The sequence below is a fragment of the Myxocyprinus asiaticus genome, chromosome 42, assembly GCF_019703515.2.
Source record: "Myxocyprinus asiaticus isolate MX2 ecotype Aquarium Trade chromosome 42, UBuf_Myxa_2, whole genome shotgun sequence".
Taxonomy (NCBI): domain Eukaryota; kingdom Metazoa; phylum Chordata; class Actinopteri; order Cypriniformes; family Catostomidae; genus Myxocyprinus; species Myxocyprinus asiaticus.
The window spans coordinates 11898987-11909782 of record NC_059385.1 but is presented as its reverse complement, the minus strand read 5'-3'; the positions used below and the strand labels follow the sequence as shown (position 1 = coordinate 11909782).

The 10796-nt window shown below is 38.9% G+C and overlaps 1 protein-coding gene across 1 annotated transcript in view; it reads left to right on the top strand.

The window, feature by feature from the left end:
• Positions 1–1779: 1779 nt before the first annotated feature.
• lhfpl6 (LHFPL tetraspan subfamily member 6) overlaps positions 1780–10796 on the top strand; it is a 40318-nt gene continuing 31301 nt past the window's right edge. The window contains exons 1-2 of the mRNA XM_051684441.1: positions 1780–2000; positions 3794–4323. Coding sequence (XP_051540401.1) covers positions 3939–4323 — 385 coding nt within the window. The 5' untranslated portion in view covers positions 1780–2000; positions 3794–3938. The remainder of the gene's footprint in view (positions 2001–3793; positions 4324–10796) is intronic.

Genomic DNA, 10796 nt, shown 5'->3' with positions numbered 1-10796 from the left:
GGGTGGGTACTATATTAATGGATCTACAAGGAGACTGTCAAACAGGAGGTGTTGACAGGGAACCCTCTCCTCTGTTCCATCCTGAAGGTCGTTGCTGCCCTCAAAGCCACTTTTATATGCAACATCAGTTTTTATGTGCCATTTAGGCAATGTGACAGCATACATGTGATCAATGTACTCGTGACCCTGTAACGTTGGTAGTTTGTATAAATGCTACAAAGACACAGTTCTCTTTTGCATTACATAGGACATTCAAAAGGTCTGAATCAAGACTTGAAAGCTTCGAAATACTGCTAGCTATAACGGTGTTGCATGCGTTTTAATAGCATGCAGAAAACCTGGGGGAAGGGAAAGATTAAACTTGATGTGACATAAACTTCCTAAATGTGAATAATCCATTGCTGGGATCTACTGTTCTATCAGGAAGACTTGCAGACTTGAGTGAAATTCAAGATGACATTTATTTGATGAATATAAAACAGAAAATGTAATGTCTCTCTTTGGCGTATGCCCTGTCTGGCGGTCCAAAGAAGTTGTACTCCGAACCGTGATATCCTGCCGGAGATAGGAGGCAGGGGCGACTCGACTGGTGGTGGTGGGGTGGTGGAGGTTGCCGTGTTAGCACAACTGAAACAGCAATATGAGCAGACTTATAAAGCATTGGCTTACATGTGATTGGCTAGGAGTTACCTAGCTAATGGTGCGATGATGTACAGCTGCTAGTCTTCCCGCTAGAACTACGGTGCGCTTACATTTCTGAGGCAGTGGGCTATTTCCCAATAAACGGTCAACCCTACTACTTGTTAAGGTAATTCTTGGTAGCTGTGATTATTTATCTTTGATTAATCATTGCATTAAAGCTTCTATCAGTGATTCTTTTTAAAACCACACATACAATTTCCTTCGACCTGACAGATACATGTCGAGAAATCACTCTTGTCTATGTGACAGGCTCGGTGCTAAAATCTGTAAACAAGCAAAAACAAGATTGCGGCCCACCCGTGTTAGCCAGTCAGAAAGCTTGAAGGCGGTTCTCTGCCAATGCCGGACGTTTTAAGTCGGGACAACTTCTGTTGGAAATATTTAGAAATTCAATTCCGATGCTGTTGGTCATGCAGAATTTTTTTTTTTTTTTTTTTTTTTTTTACAGCAGTTTTACAGTAAAGTAAACCACAACAATATTTGTGATGTAAAATCTTTTAGTTTCAACTTTTAAAAATTATTTTGTTGCTTTTTTCAACATGTTCTTCCCACACCACACAGAAATGACAATAAACAACTTTGACATTTGATTTTGAATTTTGCTTTAAAGGGATAGCTCAAAGAAAAATGAAAATTCTCTCATCATTTACACACACTCTATAGTAAAAAAAAGAGACTTAAATATTGATTTGTTTCTCACCCAAACCTATAATGTAGCTTCAGAAGACATGGATTTAACCACTGGTGTCTTATGGATTACTTTTATGCTGCCTTTATGTGTTTCATGGAGCTTCAAAGTTCTGCAGACCTACAGAGCTGATATATTCTTCTAGAAAAATGTGTTTGTGTTCGAAGAAAGAAAATCATACATCTGAGATGGCATGAGGGTGAGTAAATGATTAAAGAATTTTCATATTTGGGTGAACTATACCTTTAAAGGTCCTCGTCTTGAGTCCTGCGCCGTCTTGGGAAACGCAAAAAGACTTGCAAGCAAACCAGACCAACCCCTGGGCGGAGAATCCCAAGATTGATGACTCTAGTTGCGCTCTCTCACTTCTTCACACACACACACTCGGTTTGGTCTCGGGCAGAGAGAGGGAGAAACGTGGATGAGTTCGCGGAGTAAGGTGGACTTTAGACATAGCGGATAAGGGGACGAGCGCACGAGTTACTTCAGAGAAGCTCGACTCATGAACGGATAGAAAAATCCGGATATTATACGCTACATTTTCTTCTTTTTATTTTATTTACTCTTTAACAGAAATCAAGTTGAATTGGAGACCGTGAGCGACAGACATGTAAGATATCTCTCGCGAGCTTTACGTGACAGTTTTCTGTCTAACTTTTGACTCTGGTTTCTACATGACAGTCTGTTTTCCTTTATGTTTATATAACATATGTATTTAAATATGCATGTTTATGGCGTTTAAATACCAACACAAACTCTTACCCAAAAAATATACTTAAGCCAAGTGACAAACAGGTGACAACCGCTGTGAATGTTTGAAACTTGCACGAGAAACTTAAAGGAACAGTTCACCCAAAATTAAAATGTCTCATCATTTACTCACTCCCATGCCATCACAGATTTAAGTAAGACTTTATTTCATCTGCAGAACACAATTGAAGATTTTTAGAAGAATATCTGTGCAGTGCAGTTCAACAGGGTCCAAAACTTTGAAGCTCAGAAAAGCACATAAAGGCAGCATAAAAGTAATATGAATACGGTGGTTAAATCCATGTCTTCAGGAGTGATATGATAGGAGTGGGTGAGAAACAGATCAATATTTAAAGGCAAAATTTGTAACTTTTTCTGTGTTAAAATACTTCTAGGCCATTCAAAGGTTAATTTTCTCTAAAACTGTAAGCACTGTGTTTCGGTGGTGCTTTGAAAATTGTTTGTTGAAAATTGACCTGCTTAGATCCACCCCAGTTATGTTTATTTTGTACCTCCTACTCTCTTTTTCTGTGTGTGTGTGTTTGTGTGTGTGTGTACACACAGGAGGTACACACACACACACACACACACAGAAGAAGAGAGTAGGAGGTACACACAATGTTCGGTGGTGCTAGTTACGCAGAAATGTCATCAGCTTTAAGTCCATTTTTTACTATAAATTCTCCTCCCTGCCCAGCAGGTGGCGATATGCACAAAGAATGCAAATTGCCAAAAACAAAAGAAAATGAACTCTTAGGAGAGAAGAGCGCTTAGGAGGGCTGTTTGATAGTGGACCTATCATATCAGTTCTGAAGACATGGATTTAACCATTGGAGTCATATGGATTACTTTAATGCTGCCTTTATGTGCTTTTTGAGCTTCAAAGTTTTGGACCCTGTTCACTTGTATTGTATGGACCAACAGAGCTGAGATACTCTTCTAAAAATATTTGTTTGTGTTCAGCAGATGAAAGAAGGTCATACTCATCACAAAATTGTAAGAGAAGTTTAATTTTTGGGTAAACTATTCCTTTAAGGGAGACCAAGGTTGGATACCTATTAGCACAATATAACTTTATTCATGAATAAATGAAATAACAGAAATATTTTTTGATGTTGATTTTGTCATGTGTCAGTCTGTTTTTTGTTTTTTACTCAAGAATATCCGTAGGGGAAAAAATCCATTCTGTCATTATTTACTCACCCTCATGTTCCAAACCAGTATGATTATGCTTATGCTGTAGAACACAAAAGCAGATGTTAGCGTCAGTCACCATTGCATCTTTTTTAGCATACAATGAAAGTGAATGGTGACTGATGCTAACATTCTGCCTAACGTCTCATTTTGTGTTCCATGAAAGAAAGTAATGCTGGTTTGGAACAGCATGAGGGAGAGTTTCATTTTTGGGTGAATTATCCCCAAGCTTTCATTTGCACCTAGTTGGATTTTCTTCAAGTTTGTTCCACTAGAGATATTCAACAAAGAATGAAATTTGTCAACCATGGTCTTCCTTACATGAGAAAGGGTATTTTTCTCTGATATTTATTTCAGTTGTAAATAATATAAAAGCAACCTTGTCACCTCAGATTTATGGCTGGAGACAGATGTCCCAACGTTTTACTGACATTCCCACACTTTTTACTATTTCCTCAGGTGTAACCTCTCAGGAAGACACTGAGAGGATCTTGGTTGGTGGGCTTAGGAGTTCTTTATGGCAATGCAGAGCACTTAACCTGAAATCAGTGTCTGTTACGTCTATAAACAAGCTTGAGCTGTTGTGCAGCTGGGCAGCTCCAACATGGCATCCAGTCTTACCTGTCCTGGTGTGGTGTGGGCACTGTTGTCCTTCCTTTGTGCGGCTGCATCTTGCGTCGGCTTCTTCATGCCATACTGGCTGCTTGGATCACAGATGGGTAAGCCAGTGTCCTTTGGAACATTCCGGCGCTGTTCATACCCAGTAAGGGATGAAGCGCGTGGTGGGACGGTGATGTTGGAGCAATGTGGACGTTATGCCTCCTTCCAGGGCATCCCAAGTCTGGAGTGGAGGATCTGCACGGTAGCGACAGGGACAGGCTGCGGGCTGCTGCTCCTGGTGGCTCTCACGGCACTGATGGGCTGCTGCGTTACAGATCTCATCTCTCGGACCATTGGACGGGTGGCCGGAGGAATACAGTTTGTGGGGGGTAAGTCCAATTTGGAGATTTGGAGATTGTATGGAATGGATGGATGGACAAATGGTTGGATGGATGAATGAGTGAACAGGTAAATGTATAGATGATCGAGGGATGAGTAGATTGATGGACACCTACTGTTGATGAATGAATGATTGAATGGGCAACTGTCACAGTTTTAAGTAGTGATAGTCCAATATATTGGTCAGACCGATAACTCAGAGGATTTTTGTCTACTTTGAGATATTTTGATACGTGCCCACTTGGCCATGTAATAGAAGCGTTAAAGGAGTATTCTGCTTTCAAAACAAGTTAAGCTCTGTCGACAGCATTTATGGCATAATGGCGATTACCACAAAAAATTAATTTAGACTTGTCTCTTCTTTTCTTTAAAAAAATACAAATTTAGGTTACAGTGGGCACTTACAACGGAAGTTAATGGGGCCAATCTGTAAATGTGTAAATACTCACTGTTTTAAAAAGTTTAGCGATTAATTTTAGTAATAAAATTGCTTACGAACCTTTTCTTTGTAAAGTTATTTCAAATTGTACAACTTTGTTGCTCTGATAACATAACGCCGTAGACCCTATACAATTCACAAGTTTTAATTAATGTAAGCACTTTTATAAATTTATGAGCTTCACATTTCTGCCTTTAAACCTTACAAAAATTGGCCACTTTCACTTCCATTGTAAGTGTCTCGCTGTTGCTTTTTTTTTTTCAAAACAAGGGTGGAACGAGTCTAATTTTTTTTTTTTGTGGTGATCAACATTATGCCACAAATAAAGTCGATTGAGCTTAACTTGTATTGTATTTAGCTAAAATCGGTCTGTGCTTTCCGAAATGCGAAACACTGCCCCCAGTGGCCAAAGCGGTAAGTGTTGCTGGGTGTATGGACATTTGTGAGCTCCATTTTCCAGATGTAAAGTCCATTGAGGGGTGCCAAACTAGGCAAGTTGTGGAGCAAGTTGTTTTTTAGCTGTACAGGCAGTAATACAGGGAAGAGAAATGCATGTTTTATAAACTGAACCCCCCCCCCCGCCAAACCTAAACCTAACCATCAGTGGAGTAAAAATGTTATGTTAGAGGGAAAAATGCAACCTCCTAATAGAGCTCGTCACTGATTATGCTAACACTATTACTTCCTGTATTCAACGCGGTATCCGAACCAGGGTCTCTCACGCTGCTGGCACAACATGCTTCAGGTCGCACCACAAGTGAAGGTATACACACTGGGGCTGATGCAAACATGTCTTATAGGAGATGCCACTTGTCAGTGAGTCGGCATAATGTGGCCGATTCTACGGTACCGGAACTCTAACAACATGCCGACCTTCTGTGTGATCATGTTGGCACAGTTTCTGTTTTAAAAAAATGTTGTAGTGAATTTTATAAATATTGTGTTACATTTTTTACATTTTAGTGTACATGCATACATTTTCCTTGCCATCCTTAACCTATATTATTTTAGCCTATAACGGCTATATATTGACCATTTTCCAATCCGCTCTCTAGATATCATTATTGGCATTGGCCATTGAAAAATCCATATTGGTTGACCACTAGTGTAAGTGTATCTATTGAGGGTTTTGGATGTGTAGATGGGTACCTGGAAATGGATAGCCAGGTGAAACACTGCAGTAAACTTCACAAACACACACTTCTGGTTGTCATCTTCCCTTGATGTAAGTACTATCCATCTCCAGAGGGGGAACGAATAATGATGACATCCTTTAAGTAAACAGCTATGTGCTTGTTTTGACATTCTGTTGCTACGATTCATTCTGTGAGGAGCAGAGACTCTGACCTCTTGTTGATTTGGGCCAAGACACGAAACTGACGTCCTGGTGAAAATCAGCTTGTGTTTGTTTGGAACCAGGACAAACAGTGAAAGGAAAACAAGCGTTTCCTTTCATGTCTTTAAATGTCAAGAGAGAAGACATGTGCGTGGCACATGCGCACGCACACACACACACACACACCCACACACACACACACACACACACACACACACACACATGTTGGTGCAGCTATCATTATGAGGACTCTCCATAGGCATAATGATTTTTATACTGTACGAACTATAGATTCTATCCCCTAACCCTACCCCTAAACCTAACCCTCACAAAAAACTTTCTGCATTTTTACATTTTCAATAAAACATCATTTAGTATGTTTTTTAAGTGATTTGAATTATGGGGACACTAGAAATGTCCTCATAAACCACATTTATAGCATAATACCCTTGTAATTACCAGTTTGCAACCTAAAAAAAGTCCTCGTAAACCACTTAAACCTACCCACACACACATGCACAAACATACACACACACAGAAAAAGAGAGTAGGAGGTACATAATAAATTGCATGACCAATTGCCCCTTATTACTGTGCTTTTTCAAGACCTTTAAAGACCTCATGAAAGCAAAATGTAAGTTTTGTGCCTTGCAGTCAATGTCTATAAGCTCTAAAGCCATATATACTGTATGCATGTGTATACTTAAAAGTTGACGTACATTAACTTTTTAGTAGATACACACATTTAAAAAAAGATTCTCTCTTGAAAATGGAACAAAAAATATTGATGACTCATGTTGCAGTACACAGATTTTTGTCTATTCAAATGCTCACTACAGTGAGAATGTCCATCCACTTCAAATCACCTCCTGCAACCGTTCAGCAAGTAGCAAATCATGGTTCATAGCTGTGAAGTAACTAAAGCCTATTGGCTATTTTAAAAAAGTATGAGCCCTAGGGATGCCGCGGTGTGAGTTTTTGACTGTTAGATTACCGGTTTAACCGGTTTTACAATTATTTGCACATTTTCTTATTATGCAACAGCACTGATGCAAAAAATGCATATCATATCACAATTGAATGTCTTAGTGGGCGTATTTCTGGGGGATATGTGGACGCTAAGGGCAGCCCCACAATAAGAAAACTGATAAACACACAAAAAATAAATAAGAGGTATACAAGAAGAGACTTCTAGGGTGCGACACCGCTTTTGCGCATCCCGAGCTCAGTGATATGTGTAAATTTAAGATTATTGTATAGGTGCGCAACATGTAGTTCACGGCATCCAAGAGTTTTTTCTTCTACATTAGTTTATTAAAGCAATCCGTTGTTTGTCAGACACCCCAACATAAAGAATTGGCAACAGACTCTAGCCTATAAAATTACTCTCCATATCACCTCACAAATAAACCTGTGGATTATGCATAATAATGGGAGCATTGCTTCCAGCAGACAGTTTAAAGTCCGATAATGGCTAAAATTCACAAATATTGTTGAATGTGGTGAATTTGTACAGAAGCAATGCTTGAAATAAAGAGTACGGAAATTTTCAAAGTTTACTTACCTTTTACTCATCTTTTAATTCATCACTTTAAAATCACCATGGCTAAAAATATTAAACTTACTAGTTTGGTGTTGGACGACTAGTGGAACATCATGTCCCATTTGTGGGATGTGCATCTTTCTATGACTTCTGTCTGCATGTTTTTCATCCGTCGTCTTCAGTCAGTCATTTAAATGCTGACAAACAGCCACATTTTTTGGTGGATATGAGTGTGGTAGATGGAATTCCTCTGTTTTATTTTGGAGTTTGTGTGTAGTAGCCCCAGTTTAACTCGAATTGAAAGTTCTTGTTCAGTCCATGTCACCTGGCCAAGCACCACGCAGACACGTCCATAACCATAGCAACTGCTCCAGTACCAACACATGCGCAAGAGTTTTTCACATTTAGGCTTACAAAATCTTACGAATAAATCTTTTATATTATATATTTATATATTATATATAATATTTTTGCCACGTGTAAATAAATATGTCAACACAGGACAGAAAGCTGCATCTCGTCAAGTGATTTCATGTTGTCTTTATGTTTGCAAGGCAGTATCAGAGATGCTTATGAAGCTATCGGCCCTTTCTAATGAGCTGTGTGTAAAGGGAGGGCCGCTTACAAGCCCTAATGACTTACATCATCGTCTCTCCCTTTGTTCTGCCTCTGTGCAATGACTTTGCTCCATCCCAGTGAGAAAAGCTATAAAGGGGTTGATTATATGTGACCTCCCTATGAAGGACCCTTGGCTCCTTCTCGCTTTCATGTCCCTTCACCCTTCTCTTTTTGCTTTGTCTTTATTTTTCCTCGCATACACGGATTGATACACCTGCTTTGCTTTGTGTTTTGTGATGTATTATTCAAGGGCAACAAAATATTTCCTGCATGCACTTTTTCATTGTCCTGGAAAGCAGCCGCTTTGCTTTTATCACTTAATACAGTAAAGCAACAGAGACTCTATCACTTATGCACTGACTAAATTCTGGGACAAGTGCCAGATGCCATATTGGTATATCATGTGTTCAAGTTGCCCTTTTTGAGTGGAAACATTACTCGTTGATAGGTCAGAGTAAGGCGTGTGAAGTGAAGCACTCTATTGTATTCCATTCAGGTTTCCATATCAGTTTTTATTCTAATCTTGGATGATTGAATGGTATGGATACTGCATCCTTCTTTGGCTTGATTAGATTTAACTCTCACACCCGGTGTTTTCCTTCAAAGCATGTTTGTGGACGTCACGCATGCTTGAATTTACAATGGGATTTATTAGGTTTGTCTTGCCACTGTCAGGATCTCAGCCAATGAGAATGCAAGACCTTGAAATTAGTCTTATTCGCTTGAAAAGGCCCGCCGATATGAAGTGGTGGAATCGGGTGTGAAGTGTATTTTCTCAATTACTCTTTAATGTCTTCTTATCACATTATTACAATACTGAGGACATATAATTTCAGAACAACCTCAGCTCCTGGGAGACACTTCTCACTTTGTTATAATGACATTTCCTGATGAGTTTGTTACATTTTCGGAATGCAAAATTGAACTGTTCAGAATTCTCACATGCTTTTTTCTCCCTCACACAGCCTCTTATTTTACTTTCAGAGATGAACCTGTTCTTAACCTGGTCTCTGATACTCTTTCCTTATCTTTCTATTTCCTTTACTTTATACTGTTGCATCAGCTCTTTCTTTAAGTCCCTGTACAGTAAGTGGAGATGAAAAAGAATGCATTCATTAAGTCATATTGGCCCACATTTTTCACATTAGCATGATTTGTTTATATGGTAACACCATGGTTAATTTGTGGTACATGTACCATGGTTTTTAAAACCATGATTAATTTTAGTAAGGGTGTGTTTTTTTTTTTTTTTTTAGTGGAAACCATGGTTTTAAAAACCATATTGTACCACAAACCTTGGTGTGTTACTATAGTAAACTGTAGTAAACATGTAGTAAACGGAATTATTACAATTTTATTTGAATAGTTTTGGTTTTCCAGTATCATTACTATGGTTTTTCTGTAGACAAAATAAATATCATGGTTAAGATGATGGTTATTTTAGTAAAGTTATGATTACATTTTGTAAGGGATGAATAAAGGTATTGCAAGAGAATGCAGAACAATTGTGGAGGAGTGAACAACTTATTGCGAGGGAATGTAAAACCTATTTTGAGGGGATGCAAAACTGTTGTGAGGGGGGAAAAGCTATTTAAGAAAATAAATTCCCTCCCTGTCCTCTAAGGGGCTCCGTACATTGAAAACCTGGAAATATTGGGGAATTTTACGTTTGTGATTATCCTGCCTGGAAAAGTCGTACTTTTTGTTTTAATGAAAAATAATACATTCATAAAAAATCCATAGAAATTTAAATATTTCACAGTTCCTATTTGTGTTTATTGTGCCCCCTTAACTCCATAGTTCACATTATGCTTTCAGTGAGAAACACTTATACAACCTTACTCTGAAGAAAGCACAACCTAAGCCAGGTGACAACAACTGTGTATGAATGAGTGAGCTTTGGAACGTGACGATTCAGTGATCTAGCCTGTGGCAGTCACCTCACTGCAATCTTTCACTTCTCAAACCGTAAACTACAAACAAATACCAAAGAAGTAGGGTCAGTGAGCCTAAACGGCTTGTAAAAAATATGTACTTTGTCTATCTATGTTCGAGTCAAGGACCATGTGCAGCAATACACCTTTTTTTCTCTTATCTTTTGAGTCATCAGGCCGGCAAAGAATGCCAATAATTCTGAACTCTTTTCTAAAGATGTCCTTGACTTTGAATCTGGTCAAAATGAACTGCAATGTTATACAAAATAAGGTTTGCTTTCCCTCTTTTAGCTCAGATGTTAATGATGTCATGTGTGTGTGCATGTGTTGTTGTGTACATTTAAGTGTGGACGGAAGTGTGTGTGTGTCTGAGCAACATGCCATGTGTATTTATGGTTGTGTGGGAACAGCCCTGGCTGAGGGTGTGCGCTGGTTTTAGCTGACCCATGCTGACCTCTGGGTGCTTGGAAAGAGCTGGCTAGAGAGATGGAGAGGAGGTAGAGTGCTGTGAATAAGAAAGACAGCTGCAGCAGCAGGCAGAGACTTACTGACTCCAATATGAGGAGAAGACTGTTAAACATCTCTCACTATTT